Source organism: Castanea sativa, chromosome 10, assembly GCF_040712315.1.
Source record: "Castanea sativa cultivar Marrone di Chiusa Pesio chromosome 10, ASM4071231v1".
Lineage (NCBI taxonomy): Eukaryota > Viridiplantae > Streptophyta > Magnoliopsida > Fagales > Fagaceae > Castanea > Castanea sativa.
In genome coordinates this window covers 15994964-16019426 of record NC_134022.1, presented here as the reverse complement: position 1 = coordinate 16019426, position 24463 = coordinate 15994964, and the positions used below count along the sequence as shown (strand labels likewise).

The window sequence follows — 24463 nt, the reverse complement described above, 5'->3', positions numbered from 1 at the left end:
TGTTTTTTTTTTATTATTATTATTATTTTTTTTTACAGTGGGTTGAGTTGGATTTGGGTCGTAAGATTTACAAATCTGCTTAACCAGACCCAAACCGCCTATAATTAATATATATTTAAATTTTAAATATATATATATATTTAAAAATATATTATACAATTTTGTTATTTTCTTTTTTCTCCTCTTCCTAAATAAAACTCAAACCTCTTAGGTTCTCCGTGTATAGTTTGTGTTAGTTTGATGTTATTTCCAAGATTATTTGGATATAAATTTGCTCTAATTTGTGGTGGGGTTGTTCTAATGCTCAATTTAATAATAACTATGGAAACTCCATGATTTTTTTTATAGGGGGCTCAGAAATAACAAAGCTAGAAATTTGTCATGGGGAGGGGGTAAGTAAAAAATAAAATGATTTTTTTTTCTATACATACAACTTCCATATTATAATAATCTAAAATAGTATTCTAAATACTATTCAATATAAAATACAACTATATTGTACAATAGTCTAAAAAAGTTTTTAATAGTTTAAATATCGGTAAGATAACAAATATAATTAAATAATTAATCATACAATTTTTTTTCAAATTAATAATAACTTATTATATTTATAATTTATATGTATTATTAATTAAATAAAAATATATGACAAAGAAGAATAGTAACGCACCTAGGAGTAGAACTAGGAGTAAATGTGAAACTAAAAAAAAAAAATAGTAACTAATATAAATTTTTGCTTTTGAAGTGTATGAGATTTTAATCATACACGTTAACATGGTTGTTCTCTTGGAATTTGAGCAAGCACTGAAAGACTTCTTGGACTTGAAAATATATAGAGTATTTATCAAACTATTTGATCAAATAAAGAAAAAAACTAAGAAAATATAGAAGAGAGAAAGAGAGATAAGGAGAATGGGAAAGAATCACATATGTAGATAAAGATCTATTGGTTCTAACAGTAGTGTAATTTTTTGCTTATGAAGAAAAAAAAGTGTAGAGAAAAAAAACTTCATTTTATTAGTCAACAGTAAAGTAAGCCAAAGTCCTGGAGAGATTTTTTTTTTTTTTTTTAATGAAGGAGCAAAAATTTGTAACAATTTTTTTAATATAATTCAATTCACAAAAAAATTTATATCAAAATCTAAGTGGCAGTAGGTAAAAGGTAATATTAATTGTGAGTTTAAAAAAATAAAACCAGTTACAACTTGCCATATAACATTTATTGTGTCAATAGTATTAAGATGATCATATTTAGATTAATTTTAATTGTGTTTAAATAAACTTTAGGGTTAGGGCATTCAAATTTTTATTTTAGGTGTTCAAAACAAAAGTTAAAAAATTATATATATATTTGTGTGTATATATATATTTGGCAAGTCAGGGTTCATTTGAACCACTTGTCTTGAACATAACGCTGCCCCTTAATGGTAGGAATGCTCTCACTCTCCATATGCTAGAAGAAAAGAAATAGAATGAAAAGAATTATTTTAAAATATTCATTCTATTCCTATTTTTGGGAATTTTGACCGAGATATTATAAAAACCATTCCGTAGTTTGCTGAATATTCTAATCTGAAAATTTATTCCATTGTTTGTTGAATGTCCTAATCTAGAAGACTTGCAGGTGCAGCAACAAGAGTTGTGACCAATAAGTTTTAAGTAATAAACCATAATATTGGATAAATTTGAAGTAATAATGCGTAGAAAAATGAATATTTCTTTGAGGATTTCCTCTCTCTCTCTCTCTCTCTATAAGTATAATTTTGCTCTAAGTCTAACAACTAGTGTTGAAAGAGCTTCCACAGAATATAAAGTAGGAAAAAATTTTCTAAAGCTTTTATTGATCAAAGCAAGATCGAAATAAACCAACTATAAGATTTAAATAAGTATTCTCAACATACATTTTTATTCTCCATGTTTCTTCCCTATGCTTCTTTACTCATTGGGTAGCATCATTCTTATTCAAAAGGTTGATACTTCCATTTGATCAAAGAAGAGGCCAGAAGGCCCACCTTCAGGCATCAAAGCCAACATCACAGGACCTTTTGCACCTTCTTCAACAGTCAAAACTCCACTATTGTGGTTCAAATCTGTGCTGGTATACCCAGGATTCACGGAGTTGATTGCTATTTTGGGGTACTTCCTTGCTAGAACCCTTGTGTATGCATTAAGAGCTGCCTTGGAGACAATGTAAGCAGAAATATTTATAGGCCAACCTTTGCTTTCAATCAAATTCTCCTTGACATCTTCTAGAAATCCGTCTACCACCTTGTCCACTTTCTCTTCTGTGAGGTCATCAGCATCCCCTAGTTCTTTCTTTGCATTCTCATTTGAAATAAGCTGAAATATTTAACATAATTGAAATTTTAATTTCTTGAAAAAAAATTCAAGCAATTTCCTAACACCAAATGTTTAGTGCAGGTCCTACACAATCATCGCAGCCATAATCTTGCACTCTATATTGCCGTGAAATGTTCATGACCAAATATAGCTGATTATAAATGATTTAATAAGATGAGTTTTACATTTTGTACCTTTAATTGTCCCAAGGTGGAGGACACATTTACTATTTTTCCTGAATTGGATAATAGAAGAAGTGGAATAAGTGCTTCGCTCACTTGCTTGGTCCCATAGTAGTTCGTTCTCAAACAGTCCTCAGTTGTTTGACAAGTTTGCTTCATGACTTCCTTCAGAGGTATGGCATTTGGACCTAAAATCTGTATCATTATATGCAAAGGTATTAAATGATGTTACAGTACTCTTCTTTATAAAACTTGATTAATTTCTATTTACCTTTTATTTTATGATTTTCTTTTTATGGCCACCACAGCCTCCAGTAAGTTTAAATGCTTCACATTGCAATTGTCATCAAAATTTTGGAATATGCTATCAATTCGAAGAGAAAGCATGTTGTGCACTGCATACGGGATATGTTTCATTTTTCTCATATCATGTGAGATCCATAACTATGTAAGACCACATTTGATGACAAAATAATGTCATTTTATGGATAAGATGAATGATCACATGATTCACATCATATGATGGCCGTACATGTACCCTCATAAATAGAATAAATCTATTGATGGATGAAATCATCAAAATATATATATATATATATAAAAGCAGAGACCTCATTTAAGAGAGCATGAGGTTCTGTCAAGTGACACATTTGTTGAGTTTCTCTCATTTAGGCTTCCACCTCATCAAAGTTTACATTTATGTAAAACTTTTAATTCATTGAATGTGTCAATGAGGTGAATACACATTAATTATCTATAAGTATGTACTAATTATATATATATATACACACACACACACGAAAGAAAAGATATCACGTGAGAGACCATGCAATTTTGTCATGTAGCACTTTGTAAGAGTAATTTTTCATTTAGCTTTACACCATAACTTCTTTACATATTTGGATTATAATAAAATTCTTTTAATAGGATATCACTATTTTTCCTGAGTGTTTAACTTAAGTATCATACTTCAATTACATAAACGTGACATCATAAATTTTAGATGATATTTCCATAAGCCAAGTAAGTATTTACATTTTTCTCAACAAAAAAAAAAAAAAAAACTAAACATTTACATAAAATTACAAATTTTTTATGCTAACTCCAAGCCAATGTAGAAATAAAAATTATGATTAAAAATTTCAGCAAACAAATAAATGATTAAACAAACAATCAACTTATCATACCGCTTTTTTTTTTTGAGAAGATATTACACTACATAATAACCCTCTAATTTATGTAACTTTTTCTCGATAGTTTAATTTGACTCAACACGGGGAAACTTACCATGTCTAGACATAGTAAGGATTGACAGACTGAGAGCTCTTTCTTGATTCTATGGGTGGTGGTGCATGGTCGTTCTTAGTTGGTGGAGTGATTTGTTCGGTTAATTCCGTTAATGAACGAGACCTCAGCCTACTAACTAGCTATGCGAAGGTGACCCTCCAGGGCCAGCTTCTTAGAGGGACTATGGTTGCTTAGGCCAAGGAATTTTGAGGCAATAGCAGGTCTGTGATGCCCTTAGATGTTTTGGGCCGCACGCACGCTACACTGATGTATTCAACGAGTTTATAGCCTTGGCCGACAGGCCCGGGTATTACATCATTCATTTAACAAAAATCTCTTCATGTTATTGCAACATTACTTCATGTTATTGCAACATTACTTCATGTTATTACTTTAAAATATTTTAGATATTCTATATTGGTTTTTCACAAAACACCTTAAAGCATTATCTGTGCATTGTGCGGGACCATGACGAGTTACTTTACAAAAGTAAACATAGAAAAAATTTCAAAAACTTGCCTCAACAATCTCATTGAGTATTGTCCGAATTTTTCAAAAACTTATCACCTAAACAACGTCGTTCAACGAAAGCTGTGATGCAGAGCCAGACGGGCTTTACATAACATCGAGAGACTTACTTGATCAACGCTAAGTTTTCTTCGTTCCTCTGGGTTGGTTATGGATCCATTAATCCCCACATTATTTACCTGCAATTTTGAAATAATAGCAATGTCAGAGCCACCAAAAGGGTGGGGAGAAGAAAGAATACTAGACGATTCATCTTTGTTTAGAACTACAAACTGGTCATTGCAAGAAAAATTATTTATTTATCTTTATATAAAGAAATCTGATGACACACAAATGGACCAATACAAGCATGTATGTTTTTAAATTCAAAACCTATGATTCCTTAGAAATTCTAGAGATTCGTTGTAACATAATAAGAAGCAAAGCAAAGATCTACCCTCTCAAAAATAACACTTGGAATTCCAAAGATGTATGTATAATTAAGTTGCTTACCAGAATGTCAAGCTTCCCAAAGTGGGTTTTGATGAAATCTGCCAAAGAAGAAATGGTAGTTGGGTCCATCACATCTAGTTGATGAAAAACCACATCAGAGCATCCTGTAGCCTTGAGTTTTTCAATTGCTTCATTGCCCCTGTTTACATCTCTAGCAATTAAAACCACCCTGATCCCATTTGAAGCTAATTGTCTACATATCTCAAATCCAATCCCTTTATTGGCTCCGGTTACAACTGCAATCCTTGGGTAAGTTTTTTTTCAAAAAAAAATTGATAATTAGGACATCTGCATATAAACTCAGTTCCATATGTGAAATGGAAAGATTAGAGTTGTCGAAGATAAAATTACCTCTTAATCCCCGGATTTATGGTTGTTTCTGCCATTTGTTATGAAAATTGAAGAGTTTGTACCTTTTTTTTTTTTTGGATTGGAAGAGTCTGTATTATTAATGCAGAAGATGGCTTATCTGAAAATTTATAGTGCTGCTCTAGGTATAGTTTTATAGGTGTTTAATTTGCCGCAGGTGTTGTATATATATTATTATTGAGTTTTCAAAGTATAGTTGAACCTTGAAGTAAAAATTGTTAATGTTATCTTTGTAACGTATACCATGACATCTTCTGCCGACGGAGACTGGGTCCAAAAATCATGAGAAATTATTCAACATAGAATGAAAGTCACGAAATAAATTCTTGTTTTTATTAGTAGGGAGGACCATATATTTATCCCGCTGTTCAATCGAATAATTTCTTGTCATACACTCTTGCCAATCCATGACTAACCAACAACACTAATTGCGGTTTAGGTACAAATTGTGCTAAGGGTCCATTTGGATACATCTGAAAACTAAAAACTGAAAACAGTATAGTAAAATAATTTTTAAATGTGTGAATAGTATCGTGGAACCAATTTTTAATAAAAAATTAACTGAAAAGTGCATGAACAATACATGAACAGGACGTAAACAGTTCATGAACAGTGCAAAACAGTAAATGCAGTGCGTGAACAGTAACTTTTGTCCCCCAAAAATGCGTGCAGAGGAGGAGAAAAAAAAGAAAGCTGAAACGCGTGGCATCCAAAACGTAAACGCAATAATCCCTATCCAAACCCACTCTAAGTGTGCGTTTGGGAGGGGCTGAAACGCCCAGCATCTGCGTTTCAGCCCCTTCCCTTTTTTTTTTTTTTTTTTTCTTCACTGGGACGCGCATTGTGTACTGTTCATTGGCCATGAACAGTAATTTTATGCCAATGAACAGTAATTTTAAGCGTGAACAGTGTTTTTTATACATTAAAAAATTATTTTGCTACAATGTTCTTCAGTTTTCAATTTTCAGTTTCAACTACATCCAAAAGGACCCTAAGTGTACTATACGACTCCTATAAATTATTGTTAGTTTAGTATTATAAGAAAGCAGAAAAATTCAAGGAACCGGCTCTTCTTCTCCGGCCGATTTATTTATTTATTAATCTGTCAAGTGATTTCACAATTTGTACCTAAACCGCAATTAGTCTTATGGTTAGTTATGGATCCCCATATTGATATGTGAGTTTTGTTGCCAACGGTCCGAAACCATATGTGAGTATATATGAAAGTTAGTATAGTATCCAAGGTTGTCAAAATCGGGATCCTACGTAAGATCGTGGGAGGTAGGTAGGATCGGAGATCGTAGGATCGGATCGTGAATCGTAAGATCCTACCTATTTTCAGATTTTAAGCAAAAAACCTATTGATAGTGACTTTATATGTTATATAATTACTTAAAATATAAATCCATCCATTAAAAAAAAAATTGCATCATAAAATGTAATTTGCACGCACTACATCGTTCTTATGTCATTCTAATGAAGCAAAATATATTTAACTTTTGACATAATGTATCTAAAAAGTTCAGTACATGTTTAATTAGCAACTAAGTACCAAAATATTATCTACACATATGAAAAATGTTTTCCAAATTCTAAGTTCCAAATCCAAAATAAGTTAGGCTAGTTAGCATATAAAAACTAGCTAACTACAATTTTACAATATGTAATCTAAAAGAAAATTCTCAATCTAAGGTAAACTAGCTAATTAAATAATGAAGATCCTGTTTCATAATTTTTCAAATTTTACTTAATTTAGTTAACAAAATAGAAAAATAAAAACCTTAAAAGCTTTGTCAAAATCATATACGCAACACAACAATATGGAATTAAGCTAACAAAGTACAAATAAATGATAAACTACTAAGTACTAACTACCAAAACAAATTACTAGAAACCTTAAAGGCAGCAATGGCTCATGGCAACATTATTGAGAGGGTTGAGAGGTGCTGGGTTTTTGACTGAGTTTTTTTTTTTTTTTAAAACGTTAAACTTAAGTTAAGAAAGCTTAAAGGCAGTGATGGCTCACCATTAACAGGGCTGAAAGATGCTGTGTTTTTGACAAAGGGCTAGTTATGGCATTTTTCACGTTTTATATTTTTGATAATATTGCTATCTCGATTGATCGAACTAGATGTCAAGCTTGAAATCGAAAATCTTATACGGTCTAGCCAGGAATCAAGCTAGCAGTCAAACTGATAGAAACTTTAGTTTTCTTGCTCTAAACTTGATTCTTTCTTGATCTGAACTTGGGTCTTTGTCTTGGACTATAAAATACATCTTTAACCCACTTAAGACACACCAAAAACACTATGAATTGATTACATTTATCGTATTTGCCAACTACAAAAATATGGACTCTACAAAATGCATTTTCTTTTCTATGAAGTTAGAAACACCACTGTTGTGAGTACTAAAACTGTTATTTCTAAGGTAAAGTTCCTAAATCTAATGCTTTAATGACATTGGTTTCAATTGTGTGGTTTTATTTTTTATTTTTGGTTCTAAAATTGATATTTACTTTTTTAGGTCTTATTATTCTATGAAAAAAAATAGTTCTTCTTAACTCAATAAAAATAATCACTTCAAAATTATATAAAACATGGTTGCCTACAGATAGTGAAACACAAGTACATCATTAGATTTTATGTAACAACATTTGTGAAGGCGATACAAATAGATGATTAATTTAGCATAAGTATGTTAATATTAAAAGTGAATTGGCTTCTACAATAGTTTAAAAAAACAGGAACGGTTAAAGAAAGAAAAGGTTTTGTTTTTGAAAACATTAAACTTATACCATAGGTTTTTTTGAGATTTTATGTTGACATAGGGGTAAATTTGGGACTTCAATTCATTATTGGGCTTCTAAAACCTGTTGGGCTTGTGGGTTTAGGTTTACCCAAATGAATCCCACTTAAAAAAAAAAAAAAAAAAAAAAAAATTCAAGCCAAATGGTAGGATCGGTAGGATCGGTAGAATCCCATACGATCCTACGATCCTATACGATTCTACACGATCCTACCTACGATCCTAACATTTTTGCGATCCTGCTACGATTTAAAACTTTTTGGTGAGGTGGGATCGTAAAATCGTGCGATTCTACGATCTGGATCGCGATTTTGACAACCATGATAGTATCTGTATGAGTAAGGGCTTTCAAGCCTCTTTAACTGATGCCGAAAGCACTGTTTAAACAAAGGCCAAAAAGTTTTGCTCTTGGTGTAGGTCTGTAGTGAGCTATGACATTATCCACCCTTGTAATTTTAGTTATATCTGACTTTTCTATGTGGGCCGTGATGTTTTCCTATCTGTGTCTATGCCCAAGTAAGCTATCTACGGTAACCCATTACATAGGCCATGACACTTTTCTAAACTCCTAATTCCTAAATAACATTGGTGGGCAATTATCAATAAATAAATAAATAAAAACCCTTAGTGGGGGCTATCTAAAAATAAATTATCAGTGGCGGTATAACAACATCTGGACTCCATAATTTTTAAACCCTAATCCTAACTTGACTTGGTATATATAGGTTTTGAATCACTAGTTCGTTGTTTCATGAACCCATGGATTATTAGTCGAACCACAAGTTCAACAAAATTGAAGATAAAAATAAAAATTATTTTTCAACAAACTAAAAGAAGTTTAGATTGATAGATCCATTTTTTTATAAAAAAAATTATAAAAAAATATTCACAGCAAAATATATAAACATAAAAAAAATTTATAAAAAAAATTCACAACAATATATATAAACATATAATGACATACGTAATGAAATATTAATTATTTGGCCAAAATATTGTTATCATCTTTAAAATTTGCATAGATTTCATTTTTCATCCCTAAATATTAAAAGATTCGATTTTCAACAATAAACTTTGTTCATGCATTGTGTAAGGACTAGATTGAAAAACATTTTGAGGCAAGTGTTGATGACGTGCTTGTCAAAAGTTAACAAATCGAACTCCACTTAGATGATTTCTTGGATACCTTCAATACCCTTTGCAAGTACGAGATGAAGCTTAATCCAAGAAAGCGTTTTGTTAGTATTTTTATGTTTCATTGATGAAAAACTTCCATGTATTTCTGGGCCTCTATTTGCTTTTTAATGCTAGGTAATGAATGTTGCAGTTGAAATTTCAAAGTAGTGTGCATCAAAGTATTTTCGTTGTGTGAGGATTCAATCTTGGTCAAAACAAAATTCAAATTCTCAGTCATGTGGGCATATTCTAGGTTGTGCGAACTCCAAGTTGCAAGTCTTTGTGGACCTTCGATAGACTAACAGACGCTAGGTCAACAAAGAGCTTGTTTCATGAATTTTCTTGATTTGTTTCAAGAGGAACTTGTGTGCCAAACTCTAGCCCAAACCCTACTTATATTTAAACTATACTTCAACCTTAACATCAATAGAAGGATGATGATTGATGGCCACCAAATACAAAAGAAATAAGTTTAAGCCCTTTAGACTTCCAACCCTCTCCAACACACATTTTTATTCTCAATGTTTCTTCCCTATGCTTATCTTATGTACTCATTGGGTAGCATTATTTCTTATTCAAAAGGTTGATACTTCCATTTGATCAAAGAAGAGGCCAGACGGCCCACCTTCAGGCATCAGAGCCAACATCACAGGACCTTTTGCACCTTCTTCAACAGTCAAATATCCACTATTGTGGTTCAAATCTGTGCTGACATATCCAGGATTCACGGAGTTGATTGCTATTTTGGGGTGCTTCCTTGCTAGAACCCTTGTGTCTGCATTAAGAGCTGCCTTGGAGACAATGTAAGCAGAAATATTAATAGGCCAACCTTTGCTTTCAATCAAATTCTCCTTGACATCTTCTAGAAATCCCTCTACCACCTTGTCCACTTTCTCTTCTGTGAGATCATCACCATCTCCTAATTCTTTTTTTGCATTCTCATTTGAAATAAGCTGAAATATTAACATAATTGAAATTTTAATTTCTAGAAAAAAATTTCATGCAATTTCCTAGAACCAAATGTTTAATGCAGGTCCCACACAATTGTCACAACCATAATCTTGCACTCTATATTGCAGTAAAATGATCATGACCAAATATAGCTAATTATAAATGGTGTAAAAAGATGAGTTTACATTTTGTACCTTTAATTGTCCCAAGATGGAGGAGACATTTACTATTCTTCCCGAATTGGATACTAGAAGAAGCGGAATAAGTGCTTCGCTTACTTGCTTGGTCCCATAGTAGTTTGTTCTCAAACAATCCTCAGCTGTTTGATACGTTTGCTTCATGATTTCCTTCAGAGGTATGGCATTTGGACCAACAATCTGTATCATTATATGCAAAGGTATTAAATGGGATTCAGATCTTCTAGAGTTCCTAGGGAACTCTACCAAGTAGATTTCATTAAATCCTAACCACTCTTAAATGATTTAATGGTCTAGATTCTGCCATGTCAGCATTTCATTAATAATAATCTTAATTGTTTTGTTTTCAACATTATTTTATTATTTCAAGAATATTATTAATGAAATGCTGACATGGCAGAATTTAAACCATTAAATCATTAAAGAACGGTTAGGATTTAATGAAATCTACAGGTAGAGTACCCTAGGAACTCTAGAAGATCTGAATCCTATTAAATGATGTTACAGTACTCTTGTTTAAAAAGCATGATTAATTTCAATTTTCCTTTTATTTTATGATTTTTTTTTTTATGGCCACCACAGCCTCACGTCAGGTTAAATTCTTCACATTACAATAGTCATCAAAATTTTGGTGCCTTTAATTCGAAGAGACAGCATGTTGTGCATACGGGATATGTTTCATTTCTCTCACAATAATTATATAAGACCGCATTTCTCTCGCAACAATTATATAAGACCACATGTGATGACAAAGTAATGTCATTGTATGGTTATGAATCTTATGATAAATTATCACATATTTTTTTCTTCTTTATTATAGAAATGTAGGGTAGTGGGGCTGGGAAGTGGGAAAGTTTTTTTTTTTTTTTTTAATGATAGGAACTGTAGATAGTTGTTTTATAGTCTATTTGAGAGCTCATAAAAGTTTCAGCTTATTTTAGTTTTTAGTTTATTTTTTAGAATAGTTATGGGCCTCGTTGCATTTTTTTGTACTATTTATGGGTAGTAAGCTGTTTTAGAGTCTTTTTAATAGTAAAGCTGTTTCCAAACCAACCTTTTGTTTGTGTTTGTTTGTTTGTTTTTATTTTTTTGTTTTTTATTTTTAAAGAAGGTGGGTAGTGGGAATTAGGAAGTGAGAAGAGTTTTTCTTTTTTTGAACGTTAAATTTTTTTTTGTTGATTTACAGTTTTACCCTTATTTCTTTTTTTCAATGAATAAGAATAAGTTTAATTAAATTAAGGGTATTTTTTTTTTATTTAAAAAAACAATAACCAACCTTCAGAATTTTTTTTTTCTTTCTGTAAATATAGGAACTTTTTGATCTCCTAATATATAGAGAATTTTTATTATTTTCTTTGTTGATTTATAGTTTTAACCTTATTTTTGTTTTTAAGGAATTAAAAAAATAATAATAACTAACTTTTTTATCTTCTTAATAATAAGAGATAAGAGAAAAGATAAATTTATTCATGGATGAAATTACTTTACAAAAGAAAACATAAAAAAATGATTCTTAAAAAAAAAAAAAAAAATCAAAAACTTGCCCCAACAATCTCATTAGTTACACTGTCCGAATTTTGCAAAAACATATATCCAAAAACAACATCGTTCAAGGAAAGCTGTGATTCAGAGCCAGACGGGTTCTACACTTCTACTTCTAAATAACATTGAGAGACTTACTTGATCAGCGCTAACTTTTCTTCGTTCCTCTGGGTTGCTCATGGATCCATTAATCCCCGCATTATTTACCTGCAATTTTGGAATAATAGCAATGTCAGAGCCACCAAAAAGAAAAAGATCTCCTCAATTAACAGATGACTTTCGTTTACCAACCTAATTACAAAAGGTTGGGGAGAAGAAAGAATACTAGACGATTCATCTTTGTTTAGAACTACACAAACTGGTCATTGCAAGAAAAATTATTTATTTATTTTTATATAAAGAAATCTGATGACCCACAGATCAACCAATACAAGCATGTATGTTTTTAAATTCAGAACCTATATATGATTCCTCAGAAATCCTAGAGATTCTTGGCAACATTACATAATAATTAGAAGCAAGGCAAAGATCTACCCTCTCAAAAATAACACTTGGAATCCCTCCAAATTAAGACGTATGTATAATTAAGTTGCATTACCAATATGTCAAGCTTCCCGAAGTGGGTTTTGATGAAATCTGCCAAAGAAGAAATGGTAGTTGGGTCCATCACATCTAGTTGATGAAAAACCACATCAGAGTATCCTGCAGCCTTGAGTTTTTCAATTGCTTCATTGCCCCTCCTTACATCTCTAGCAGTTAAAACCACCCTGATCCCATTTGAAGCTAACTGTCTACATATCTCAAATCCGATCCCTTTATTGCCTCCGGTTACAACTGCAATCCTTTGGTAAATTTTTTTTTTTTTTTTAAATTAAAAAAAAATTAATAATTAGGATATCTGCATATGAACTCAGTTCTATATGTGAAATGGAAAGATTAGAGTAATTGAAGATAAAATTACCTCTTAATCCCCGGCTTTATGGTTGTTTCTGCCATTTGATATGAAAAGTGAAGAGTTTCTATTGGCAATACAGAAGATGGCTTATCTGAAAAGTTAATAGTTCTGCTCCAGGTGTAGTTTTAGGATTGAAATCCTGACGCAATAGAATTAAGCGGTTGAGATTGAGAGTTTGGGAAAAATAACTTTCAATCTTAGCCATTGAATAAAATAAAGTAAAGAAATAATTAAAAGGTTGTGCGATAAAATTTGTTGGGAGAGAACTGAGAAGAAAAGGGTAATTGTAAATTTGCATGGTGTAATTGACCCGGCTCAATCCCCTGTAATAAAATATGCAATTGCACTGTGCAATTACGCATCTCTTTTCTCACAAAAACTTTTATCACACCCACTTTCAATTATTTTTACTTTTTTTTTATTCAATGGTTAACATTAAAAATTTGAAAGTAACTTTTTTCAACTATCAATCTCAGTTATTCAATACTATTGAGTATTTTACCTAATGTCAATCCTACTAGAGGATGTTTGGTTCGCCATAATGTGTCATTTTAATGTGATGTATATTGCCTTAATATGACACTAAGGGGTTTGGTTCATTTTATTTTTTCTAACATTATCGTAATTTAAGATTATAAAATATATCATATCATTTTAATCACATCACCTTCTTAAATGGATGTGATTTTACATTACTTATTGATGGGATGTAATAATTTATTTAATTGGCAAAATTGCACATACTAAAATTTTTTATTTTACTCATGAGAATTACTAAAATATAATAATAAAAAACCTCTAAATTTTATTTTATTTTTAGATTTTTTAGTGTTTTTTTAGGTTTTAGGGGTAATTTGGTCATTTTGGGCCTTCCAAGGGTATTTTTTTAGTTCAAGCATAATTTTGGCATATTTTGGTGATGAGAATACTTTCAATCAAGTTTTTATAATAATAATTTTAATTATTTTTAAGAATGTTTAATGAAATCAATTATATAAATGTTAAATTCATGGATTATGATTGAAATGCAATTTAATGAACCAAACATCTTAACGTCACATTAAGGTAATGTAATTAAATGAATCTAAGATTACAAGAATGTAACATTACACCTTAATGTAACATTAAGCAAACCAAACTCCCCCTTATTGTCTTTAAAGTTTGCATGAATTTCATTTTTCATCCCTAAACATTAAAAATTTAGTTTTTCAACCATAAACTTTGGTAAAGCATTGTGTAAGGACTAGATTGGAACACATTTTGAGGAATGTGTTGATGACATGCTCGTCAAAAACTAACAAGTCAAGCTCCACCTAGTTGATCTCTTAGAGACCTTCAATACCCTTTGGAAGTACGAGATGAAGCTTAATCCAAGAAAGTGTTTTGTTAGTGTTTTTATTGTTTCCATGATGAAAAACTTCCTTGTATTTTTGGGCCTCTATTTGCTTTGTAATGCTAGGTAATGAATGTTACAGTTGAAACTTCAAAGTAGTGAGCATCAAAGAATTTTGTTTGTGTGAGGATTTAATCTTGGTCAAACAAATTTCAAATTCTCAGTCGTGTAAGCATATTCTAGGTTGTGCGAACTCCAAACAAAGAACTTGTTTCAAGAAATTTCTTGATTTGCTTCAAGAGGCATTTGTGTGCCAACCTCTAGCCCAAACCCTACTTATATTTAAACTCTACTTCAACCTTAACATCAATAGAAGGATGATGATTGATGGCCACCAAATACAGAAGAACAGCTTTAAGCCCTTTAGACTTCCAACCCTCTCCAAATTGACAAAACCATTGAAAGGAGATTTTAACCACCCAAAAAACACTAGATCACCACTTGTATTATTGGAGTGTTGTGCTATGACCACCAAGATGAATAGATATATTCAAATGTCCTTGAAGTAATCAAGAGATTGATTTGATAGTCGATGTCTCAACTTGCACTAGCGAATCATTATAAAGACACAGCTAGATGAAGTGGTGCGGGCAAGAAGCTGGGAGTTTTAGATACAAGTTAGGTTACACGTACTAGAGGTATTGTAAGTCTTAATTGTGTAGTTGTTCTTGTTGTGGTTCCATAATACTAAATCTGGAAAATTAATTACTTGGGTTTGACTAGTGAAATTGATAAAATTAGTTGTTAAGTCTTATTAGGAGTCGTATTAGTAAGGTTTGCTAAATTTTCTTGAATCAATTGGTTCAAGCTCTAGAGTTAGATGGTTCAAAGAATTTCTAAATTCAAATTCTCATTACTAGCCTAGCCACGTATTGAAACTCACTCCCCCATAAGAGCACCAGCAGTCATTATTTCAATTCTATCCTATTTTACCACCCCAAAAAGCCACTTTATCAATTATACAATACTATTTTCCACAACACCAACATCCAAACTTCTATTTTCCTATTCTACTCATTAAAATAATATATTTACACATTAAAATATATAACCAACAAATTAGAGAAACCCTGTTCCAAAAAAGAAAAACCCAGAAATCCACTTTGCCACCACCACGCCACTGGCTAGTAGCCACCATCACAACCAAACTCACCACTAACAACAACCACAAGAAACAACCACCAAGAGGGAAAGAAACATAAAAAATTTCCAAAAACCACCACCACCAATCGAGGAAATTGCCAAAAAATTGCCAAGAAATCCGTTAAACATACCCAGCAAACATATCTAGCAAATCCATTAAACATACCCAGCAAACCCATTAAAATACCCAACAAACCCAAATCAATCCACTAGCAAATCTTAACAGCAAACCCAAATCAATCCACCACCCACCGATACACCACCTCAGCACCACCCTAATCTGCCACATCTGCCTCCACATCAAACCCATGAGCGCCACCAACCCATGAGACCCACGATCCACGGCGAGCTCGGCTCCACCCAATCCACCACCACGGCACCACCCCGAGACTCACGGCGTCTTAGTCACGACGAGCACGGCACCACCCCGATCCACCACCACGACACCACCCCGATCTGCCACATCAAACCATGAGCTCCACCAAATATGAGACCATGGAGACTTGATTCAAGGGAAAATAGAGAAAAAAGAAAAAGAAAAAGAAAGGGAAGACAGGGACGAGAGAGGGGGAAGGATTGAATGAGAGAATCAGAGAACTAAAAAGAAGAAAGAAAAAAAGAGAGAGAAGAGATGAAAGTACCGGTGAGAGAGTGAGTGATAAAGCAAATAGTATATATAATAAAATATTAATATTTGGTTTTACCATTGAGTTACAGTGCGATTCTACATTTAGAATCGCACTGTAGCTCAATTGTATTTTTTTTTTTGCAATAGTTGCATTTTACACCTTTCAATGGAGCTAACGTTTTGGGCCTGGATTGTACAATAAGCTTACATTTGGGATTTGCCATCTTCGTTGCTAATGCTCCAATATCCCAAGTCGATTTGGTAGACATTCTACATGGGACTCAACTCACATCTGGCAATATGCCATTACAATCCAAAATTACACAAATGCACGAAATTCAGGATTTTACATCTGATAGTGGTGATTTTACAAGTTACTTACGCTTTAAGAAGGCTGACGGGAGTATTGAACCCGTCAACCATAGTCATTAAGACATCTCCTTTTGACGCTCGAAGCCACGCACCATACGTGACGGCGTTAGGCTGAAGTATCAGCTGACGGAGTCAAGGCTGAAGGTCCTAAGCTGACAACCTTGCTGGAGACATACGTGGGCTGACGACCTTGCTGGAGACATACGTTGGCTGACGACCGTATAGAAGACGCACAGTTATCTCAACTCTAGCACTCTAGGGTTGTTTAAAAGACTCTAACTTGATCGTCGGAGGGTTTTTGGCCGTCACCACACCGGTGCTCTCTGTTCGATCTTCTATTTTCTCTTCGCAAGTGTTGCTTCAATCTAGAGAGTGCTCGCAGCTTACTGGTGATTCTTCGGCATCATCAGTTGGCGCCGTCTGTGGGAATTGACGTTTTCGAGTATTTCAGCCTTGCTCTATTCCTGAGACAAAAAGTTGCATAGTACTCACTCGATCGATGGCAACAAACAACAATCAAGGCGACGAACCGTACGCCACAGCTCTAGAGAGGCAGGTCCAAACGCTTGCAGCGGCGGTTGAGCGCCTCACCAAGCAGAATCATGATTTGGAGGAACAGTTGCGACAAAGGACTGCACACCCAAGTGCACCAGAGGAAGACCAGGAAGATGCTAGTCTAGAAGGAATGAACGCGGAAGGACCTGAGGGCAGCAACGCTCTGACTAGACCGAAGCGACAAGAGACCAACCGACCATCCGTCTCGGACACCTTGTCGACTCACATCGCTGCTAAGATGCAGGAGATGAGGGAACGTATGGACGTGATGATGAACGCCCTTAGAGGACGAGTATCCAGCGACCTGGACGACCTAGTCCACAAGACGGATTCGCCTTTCACAGTGCTCGTGAATTCATGCCCTCTTCCTCCAAAGTTTCGCATGCCATACGTGGATAATTACGACGGATCCAAGGACCCATTGGATCACTTGGAATCCTTCAGAACCCTAATGCATCTTCAGGGCGTACCAGATGAAATCATGTGCAGGGCTTTTCTCACCACTTTGAAAGGGCCTACGAGGGATTGGTACAGTAGGCTGACGCCTAATTCCATCGGCACTTTTAAGGAATTAGGCGCACAGTTCGTATCACACTTTATCGGAAGTCACTGGCATAAGAGGTCTACTGCATGCATATTGAGTATTAAGCAACGAGAAGACGAGACGTTAAGATCATATATAGCCCGCTTTAACAAAGAAGCCCTCTCGATAGACGAGGCAGATGACAAGATACTTGTGGCAGCATTCACAAACGGGCTACGAAAGGGTAAGTTCTTGTTCTCTCTATGCAAGAATGACCCGAAGACTATGTCCGATGTATTTTACAGGGCGACGAAGTACATGAATGCAGAGGATGCCTTGCTAGCCCGAGAGGACAAGCCCAGAAAAAGGGAAAGACAGGAAGATGCACAATCGGACAGAGGACAAAAAAGGGCAAGAACCAGAGAGCGATGAGATGATCAACGACCCAAGCCGCCTACAGGAAGATTCACAAACTTCACTCCCCTAAACGCGCCCATCGACCAGGTACTAATGCAGATTAAAGATGAAGAAACTTTGGCCTTTCCTGGCAAACTAAAGGGAGATCCCAACAGGAGACCAAGGGACAAATACTGCCATTTTCATCAAGATCATGGCCATGACACCGCTGATTGCTACGACTTGAAACAGCAAATAGAAGCTCTTATTAGGCGAGGAAGGCTGCAGAGGTTCGTCAACAAGGAGAGGGCGGACCCGCCACAAAATCAAGCCCCTCGGCGAGACAATGATCGCCCCAGGCAACCTGTAGGAGATATAAGGATGATTGTAGGAGGCACCATGATCGCCGGGTCATCCAAGAAAGCCTAAAAGACATACCTCAAAACGGTTCAGAATGTCCAGATGACAAGTCCCGCACTTGAAAGGTCAAGGATTGACAATCCCCCCATTGAATTTTCAGAAGGAGACGCCCGGCGCCTTCATCATCCCTATGACGACGCTTTGGTCGTCACCATACGAGCAGGAGACTATAACATACACCGAGTTCTCATAGACAACGATAGTTCAGCAGACATCCTTTACTATCTCGCTTTCCAACAGATGGGAATTGGAAGGGAACGACTAGTTCCGACTAATGCCCCACTCGTTGGCTTTGGAGGAGCGAGGGTACTTCCGCTTGGCGTTGTCACTTTGGCAGTAACCATTGGAGACTACCCACAGCAGGTCACCCGCAATGTAACATTCCTGGTAGTCAATTGCTCGTCGGCTTACAACGCCATCATAGGACGTCCAACCCTCAACTCATGGAAAGCCGTAACCTCGACCTACCATTTGATGATAAAATTCCCTACTGAGAGGAAATCAGGTATCCGCGCGCGAATGTTACGTGGCCATGATGGAGATAGACAGTCACATTCAGGCCATGAACATAGAGGAACGTCGGGTGGTGACAGAGGCCGTCGAGAGACTCGAAGACGTACTTCTCGAAGAAGCCCACCCGGAGCGAACGACCAAAATCGGCACCCTAGCCGACCCGGCGATATGTCAAAAAATCACAACCTTCTTGAAAGAAAATAAGGACGTATTCGCATGGAGCCACGAAGACATGCCAGGAATTGACCCATCAGTCATGGTGCACAGGTTGAACGTGTCGCCATCTTTCCCGCCCGTCCGACAGAAGAAAAGAACCTTTGCCCAAGAAAGAGATCAAGCAGTAGCAGAAGAAGTCCACAAACTGCAAGAGACGGGATTTATCAGGGAAGTGTACTACCCCGATTGGTTGGCAAACGTCATGATGGTCAAAAAGAACAACAGGAAATGGAGGATGTGCGTCGACTTCATGGACTTAAACAAAGCATGCCCCAAGGATAGCTACCCCCTCTCGCGGGTCGACATCCTGGTGGATTCTACGGCCAAACATCAGCTGCTGAGCTTCATGGATGCATTTTGCGGGTATAACCAAATTCGAATGGATGAAGCTGATCAAGAGAAGACTTCATTCGTAACGAGCCCAGGCCTCTTTTGCTACAAGGTCATGCCCTTTGGCCTGAAAAACGCTGGCGCAACATATGAGAGGCTCATGAACAAGATGTTTGCACGGCAGATTGGAAGAAACGTCCAAGTATATGTTGACGACATGCTGGTCAAAAGTCAAAAGGAAGAAGCTCATCTGGAGGATCTTAAGGAAACATTTGATACTCTTCGCTCCTACAACATGAAGCTCAATCCAAGCAAGTGTGCCTTTGGAGTGACGGCGGGAAAGTTCTTAGGGTACATGGTATCCCAAAGAGGTATCGAGGCCAACCCGGACAAGATTCAGGCCATTATGGGGATGGCCCCTCCTAAAAATATGAAGGAAGTACAAAGCCTCAATGGCAGGGTCGCCGCGCTTAGTAGATTCGTGTCGAAGGCGGCAGATATATGTCTACCTTTTTTCCGAACATTGAAAAAATCCTTTGAATGGACGGCCGAATGTCAACAAGCGTTCGAAGATCTGAAGGTCTATCTCTCTTCGCCGCCATTACTAAGCCCCTCACAACCAAGAGAAGAACTGTTCCTCTATCTGGCCGTCTCCCCGGCAACTGTCAATGCGGCCTTAATCAGAGAAGACGACAAGGTTCAACGGCCCGTGTACTACGCGAGCAAGGCATTGCATGGTGCAGAAGAGAGATATACCCCCATGGAAAAACTTGCCTTCGCTTTGGTTACAGCGGCCCGTAAACTCAAGCCATATTTCCAAGCCCATACAATAGTCGTCCTAACTGACAAACCTTTACGACGAGCAATGGGCAGCCCTGCGGCTGCCGGACAAATGGCATTGTGGTCGATAGAATTAAGCGAATTTGACATACAATATCGCCCCCACATTGCCATCAAGGGACAAGCGGTTGCCGACTTCATTGCGGAGTTCACCAACGCAGAAGGCGAAGAAGAAAAAAATCCCAAATGGAGCGTTTTCACTGACGGGTCGTCCAACAAGAAGGCCGGAGGGGTAGGGGTCGTACTTAAATCTCCGGAAGGTGACAAGCTCAAATGTATGATTCGCCTCGATTTTCCTACAACTAACAATGAAGCTGAGTACGAAGCCTTGATAGCAGGTTTAGACCTTGCCCAAGTTGTAGGGGCCGCGAACGTAGTTGTTCACTATGACTCCCAGGTCGTCACAAGCCAGGTAAACGGCGAGTACGAGTGCAAGGGCGAAAAAATGAAGAAGTACCGGGAGCAAGCGAAAAAGAGAATAGATGGGCTGAAAGCCAAAATAGTCCAAATACCAAGAGGAGAAAACGAACATGCCGACTGTCTTTCCAAAGCCGCCTCTACGGAGCCTATGATCACCATTGACAAGGTACTTTCTTTTACTCAGCCCTCACCATTAATAGACATTGTCAACATACATGAAATTGGTTCCGAAAACAATTGGACCACCCCCTTGATCTCCTACCTAAAAGATGGCACGCTACCTGAGGGGAAGGTGGCCGCAAGGAAGCTGAAGGTCCGGTCAGCACGGTTTGTCTTGATAAAGGACGTCCTTTAAAAGAGGGGCTTTTCTCGACCGTACTTAAGATGTGTAGGCCCCAAAGAAGCAAGCTATGTTATGAGAGAAGTACACGAGGGGATATGTGGCAACCACTCTGGATCACGGTCAATGGTACATAAGTTGATTCGGGCCGGATACTACTGGCCAACAATGCAAAATGACGCCCAGGTTTATGTGAGAGCTTGCGACAAGTGTCAAAGGTTCAGCAACATCATTCGGCAGCCGGCGGAAGAATTGACCCCCATAACCGCCCCATGGCCATTCGCCCAATGGGGGTTGGATATCATGGGACCATTACCAATAGCAGCAAGGCAGCTGAAGTTCCTCGTCGTCGGCATCGATTACTTCACCAAATGGGTTGAAGCCGAAGCCTTAGCCACAATCACTAAAAAGAATATAAGGAGTTTTGTATGGAGAAACATTGTTTGTAGGTACGGAATTCCAAGAGTCTTAATTTCGGACAACGGTAAACAGTTTGACAACGACTCCTTCCGAGCCTTCTATTCAAAGTTAGGAATCAAGAACCATTATTCCTCCCGAACCCATCCTCAAGCAAACGGACAAGTTGAAGTCACCAACTGATCCTTGCTTCGAATCATCAAGACTCGGCTCGAGGGGGCAAAGGGCGTATGGCCTGAGATGCTACCCAGCGTGTTATGGGCATACAGAACGACAGTACGAACCCCTACAGGAGAAACCCCTTTCCAGCTGACATACGGAAGTGAAGCGGTCATTCCAGCCGAGATAGGACTCACGAGTTATAAGGTGGATAATCACAACGAGGGAAGAAATGATCAAGAGCTTCGTTTACAACTGGATCTAATTGATGAGGTAAGGGCAGTGGCTGAGCAGAGACTCGCACAATACCAGGACCTCATGGCCAAGCACTACAACTCCCGAGTCAAGCACCGAGACTTCAAAGTCGGAGATCTTGTTTTAAGGAAAGTAATGGGCGCAGCCAGAGATCCCGCACAAGGAAAGCTTGGCCCAAACTGGGAAGGACCCTACAAGATTATATCATGGCTAAGAAAGGGCACCTATCACTTAGAAACTCTTGACGGGCAGAAGCTACGACACCCATGGAACGCCGAGCATCTCAGAAAGTATTACCAGTAGAAGATAGCAAGCAGAACACTGCTCCTCATTACCAGTTTATGTTCTTTAATTATTTATCCTAGCTTATTCCTGTCTACAGTATATTTTAAGTCCAAAGAGCTGAAAGTTTATCTTTCCTTTTTGAACAAAATTTTACTTATGCATTCATCATAATAAGAGGAGGTTCATTCAGAAACGACTAGTAAGTTTATTATGTTTTGAAGAAAACAGCAAATCCTCTACAACTAAGTCCACAAAGTGGACAACCTACAACCAAGTCCAAAAATTGGACGACCTTATGGCTAAGTCCACAAAGTGGACAACCTACAACTAAGTCCACAAGTTGGACGACCTTATGGCCAAGTCCACAAAGTGGACGACCTCACAACTAAGTCCAAAAATTGGACGACCTTATGGCTAAGTCCACAAAGTGGACGACCTACAACTAAATCCACAAGTTAGACGACCTTATGGCCAAGTCCACAAAGTGGACGACCTCACAACTAAGTCCACAAGTTGGACGACCTCACAACTACGTCCATAAATTGGACGACCTCACAACCAAATCCACAAGAGTGGACGGCCCCAAGGCTAAGTCCACAAAGTGGACGGCCCCATAGCCCAGTCCACAAAAGTGGACGACCTTACGTCTAAATAAAAAGAGTGGACGACGTTATTGCTCTCCCCACCAAATCACTAAGTACATAAAGTGCACGGGTAACAAAATGCTAATTTGACCTCTTTATTGAGCGTTATACTGAACCCGTCACTTACCCTTATCGGAACCGTCGCTTACCTATATCAAAAGGTGAAGTTAACGCCGCCATGTACAAAGTGACGGGTATATAGCAAACATCCTAAAATAGGTTGTTAATTAAAAGAAAAACTCACGGAACCAAAACGTGATGGATATATGGCAAACAATAGTCAATACCATCGCTCATGAAGCTGACGGTTTGATAAAGCAGCTCAAGGTCCGAGTTAAAAGGATGTTGACACCGTCAAAAGATTGATAAGCACAAGGTTAAAATTTTACAGATAATGGACAGGTTGACGTTGTTTTTTTTACTTTAAAATAATTAAAACAACGCCGTCATCTACAGGCGACGGGATCATTACGAGCAAGAGATTTTAACATAGAAAGAGAGAAACATGCTTTGAACATAAGGCAAAATATTAAAAGTAACACAAACAATGTCTTTACAAAGGCCCAGAAAAACGGGCGTCAAGCATTAAAGATCGTCTACACCTTTCTTTAAAATTAAAAAAATTAAAAAAATTAAAAAAAAATTAAAAAAAAAGAGAAAAGAAGAAGGAAAAGTGCTAAAGTTCATGAAGTCGGGGGATCTTGAGAGCTTCCGTCATCATTAACAACAAAGGGCTGGACGGAAGGGATAGAAGGGCTGACAGCACATAGATCGTTGCTAGAAGGATTTGTTGGAGTCAAGCTGACGGGCTGGTCTGCGGCTGGCTGAGCAAGGACGACGCTATCATTCCTCTGGTTAGCATCATCACCTTCCTCATTGACGGTATCGCCTGCAGGGGTTGACGGGATAGACTCATCCATGGAAATCTTCGATAAATCCAAGTCAAGATGAATGGATTTCACTTGCTTTAAAGAGTCTTCAAACCCGTCCCCATAGTAGGCGACACAAGCGTCAATGAAGGATGACGAGTCCTTAAACTCCGTCACTGTGTCATTCCTGGCCGTTTCCACCTGGACTAGGATTGACTTCAGCTCTTTCTCTGCCGTCAACTTAGCCTCCTCTTCCTGCTTGCGGCGACAGCTTTCCTCCGCCAGCTTTTCCTTAAAATCCTTCAGCTCCGCGCCCAAGATACGGTTTGCATCCTTGTATTGCGCTTGACCGTCAGCCAAATACTTGATGCGCTCATGCAGACGGGCAATGACCCCTTCCTTGGCGGAGCACCTATCTGACAAGGCCTTCATGCGAACCATAGCCTACGTTGAAAAAGATAAAACAACGTCAGGATATTAAAATTGGTCGGACACCAAAGTAAAGAAAGATGCATACCCTAGTGAGATCAAAAAGGCCCGACGCCTCTATCTCGTCAGTAGCCTGCTCCGCACAAGGATCTATCTCCTCATCCTTTAAGATGGATTCTGTCACCTCCATAGCATAATCCTTGTGGGTTAACAGACGGCGTACGGATCCCTGGGTGATGGGGCCTGACGAGGTCATCGGTCCCTTGTCTGCCCCATGAGCAGACCTGGGAGGTGACGGCCTTTTTGAAGACTTGTCCCCAGGAGTTGGGGCCACCTTCTTCCCGGGACGGTCATCCCTGCCGTCGAGTTTCCTCTTGGCCACGGCCCTCCCGACGGACTTCGGGGCAGACGGTGGGGTCAACTCGCCCCTAGTCCTCTCTTGCTCTTTTTTCTTAGCAGCAGCGGCAGCTCGTACCCGTTGCTTAGCTG

General features: G+C 37.3%; 2 protein-coding genes across 2 annotated transcripts; both read right to left on the bottom strand.

Moving 5' to 3' along the window:
• Window positions 1–1753: 1753 nt before the first annotated feature.
• Window positions 1754–5315, bottom strand: LOC142613172 ((+)-neomenthol dehydrogenase-like). The gene is made up of 5 exons (XM_075785392.1): window positions 5181–5315; window positions 4830–5073; window positions 4448–4516; window positions 2535–2717; window positions 1754–2340 (listed from the first exon to the last, which is right to left on the bottom strand). Exons 1-5 carry the CDS (start codon window positions 5213–5215, stop codon window positions 1963–1965), a joined length of 909 nt encoding a protein of 302 aa, XP_075641507.1. The 5' UTR covers window positions 5216–5315; the 3' UTR covers window positions 1754–1962.
• Window positions 5316–9560: 4245 nt separating this feature from the next.
• LOC142613171 (salutaridine reductase-like) lies at window positions 9561–12988 on the bottom strand. The gene is made up of 5 exons (XM_075785391.1): window positions 12834–12988; window positions 12471–12714; window positions 12011–12079; window positions 10328–10510; window positions 9561–10135 (listed from the first exon to the last, which is right to left on the bottom strand). Exons 1-5 carry the CDS (start codon window positions 12866–12868, stop codon window positions 9758–9760), a joined length of 909 nt encoding a protein of 302 aa, XP_075641506.1. The 5' UTR covers window positions 12869–12988; the 3' UTR covers window positions 9561–9757.
• Window positions 12989–24463: the final 11475 nt, after the last annotated feature.

Bases quoted from the DNA above. Each gene is read 5' to 3' on its own strand.
- LOC142613172 (XM_075785392.1), bottom strand. From the start codon at position 5,215: ATGGCAGAAACAACCATAAATCCGGGGATTAAGAG. The intron at 4,517-4,829 runs GTAAGCAACTTA...TCAAAATTGCAG, and splicing joins TTGGGAAGCTTGACATTCTG to GTAAATAATGTGGGGATTAA. The intron at 2,341-2,534 runs GTACAAAATGTA...TAAATATTTCAG, and splicing joins CCACCTTGGGACAATTAAAG to CTTATTTCAAATGAGAATGC.
- LOC142613171 (XM_075785391.1), bottom strand. From the start codon at position 12,868: ATGGCAGAAACAACCATAAAGCCGGGGATTAAGAG. The intron at 10,511-12,010 runs GTAAGTCTCTCA...ATAATGATACAG, and splicing joins GAAAAGTTAGCGCTGATCAA to ATTGTTGGTCCAAATGCCAT. The intron at 10,136-10,327 runs GTACAAAATGTA...TTAATATTTCAG, and splicing joins CCATCTTGGGACAATTAAAG to CTTATTTCAAATGAGAATGC.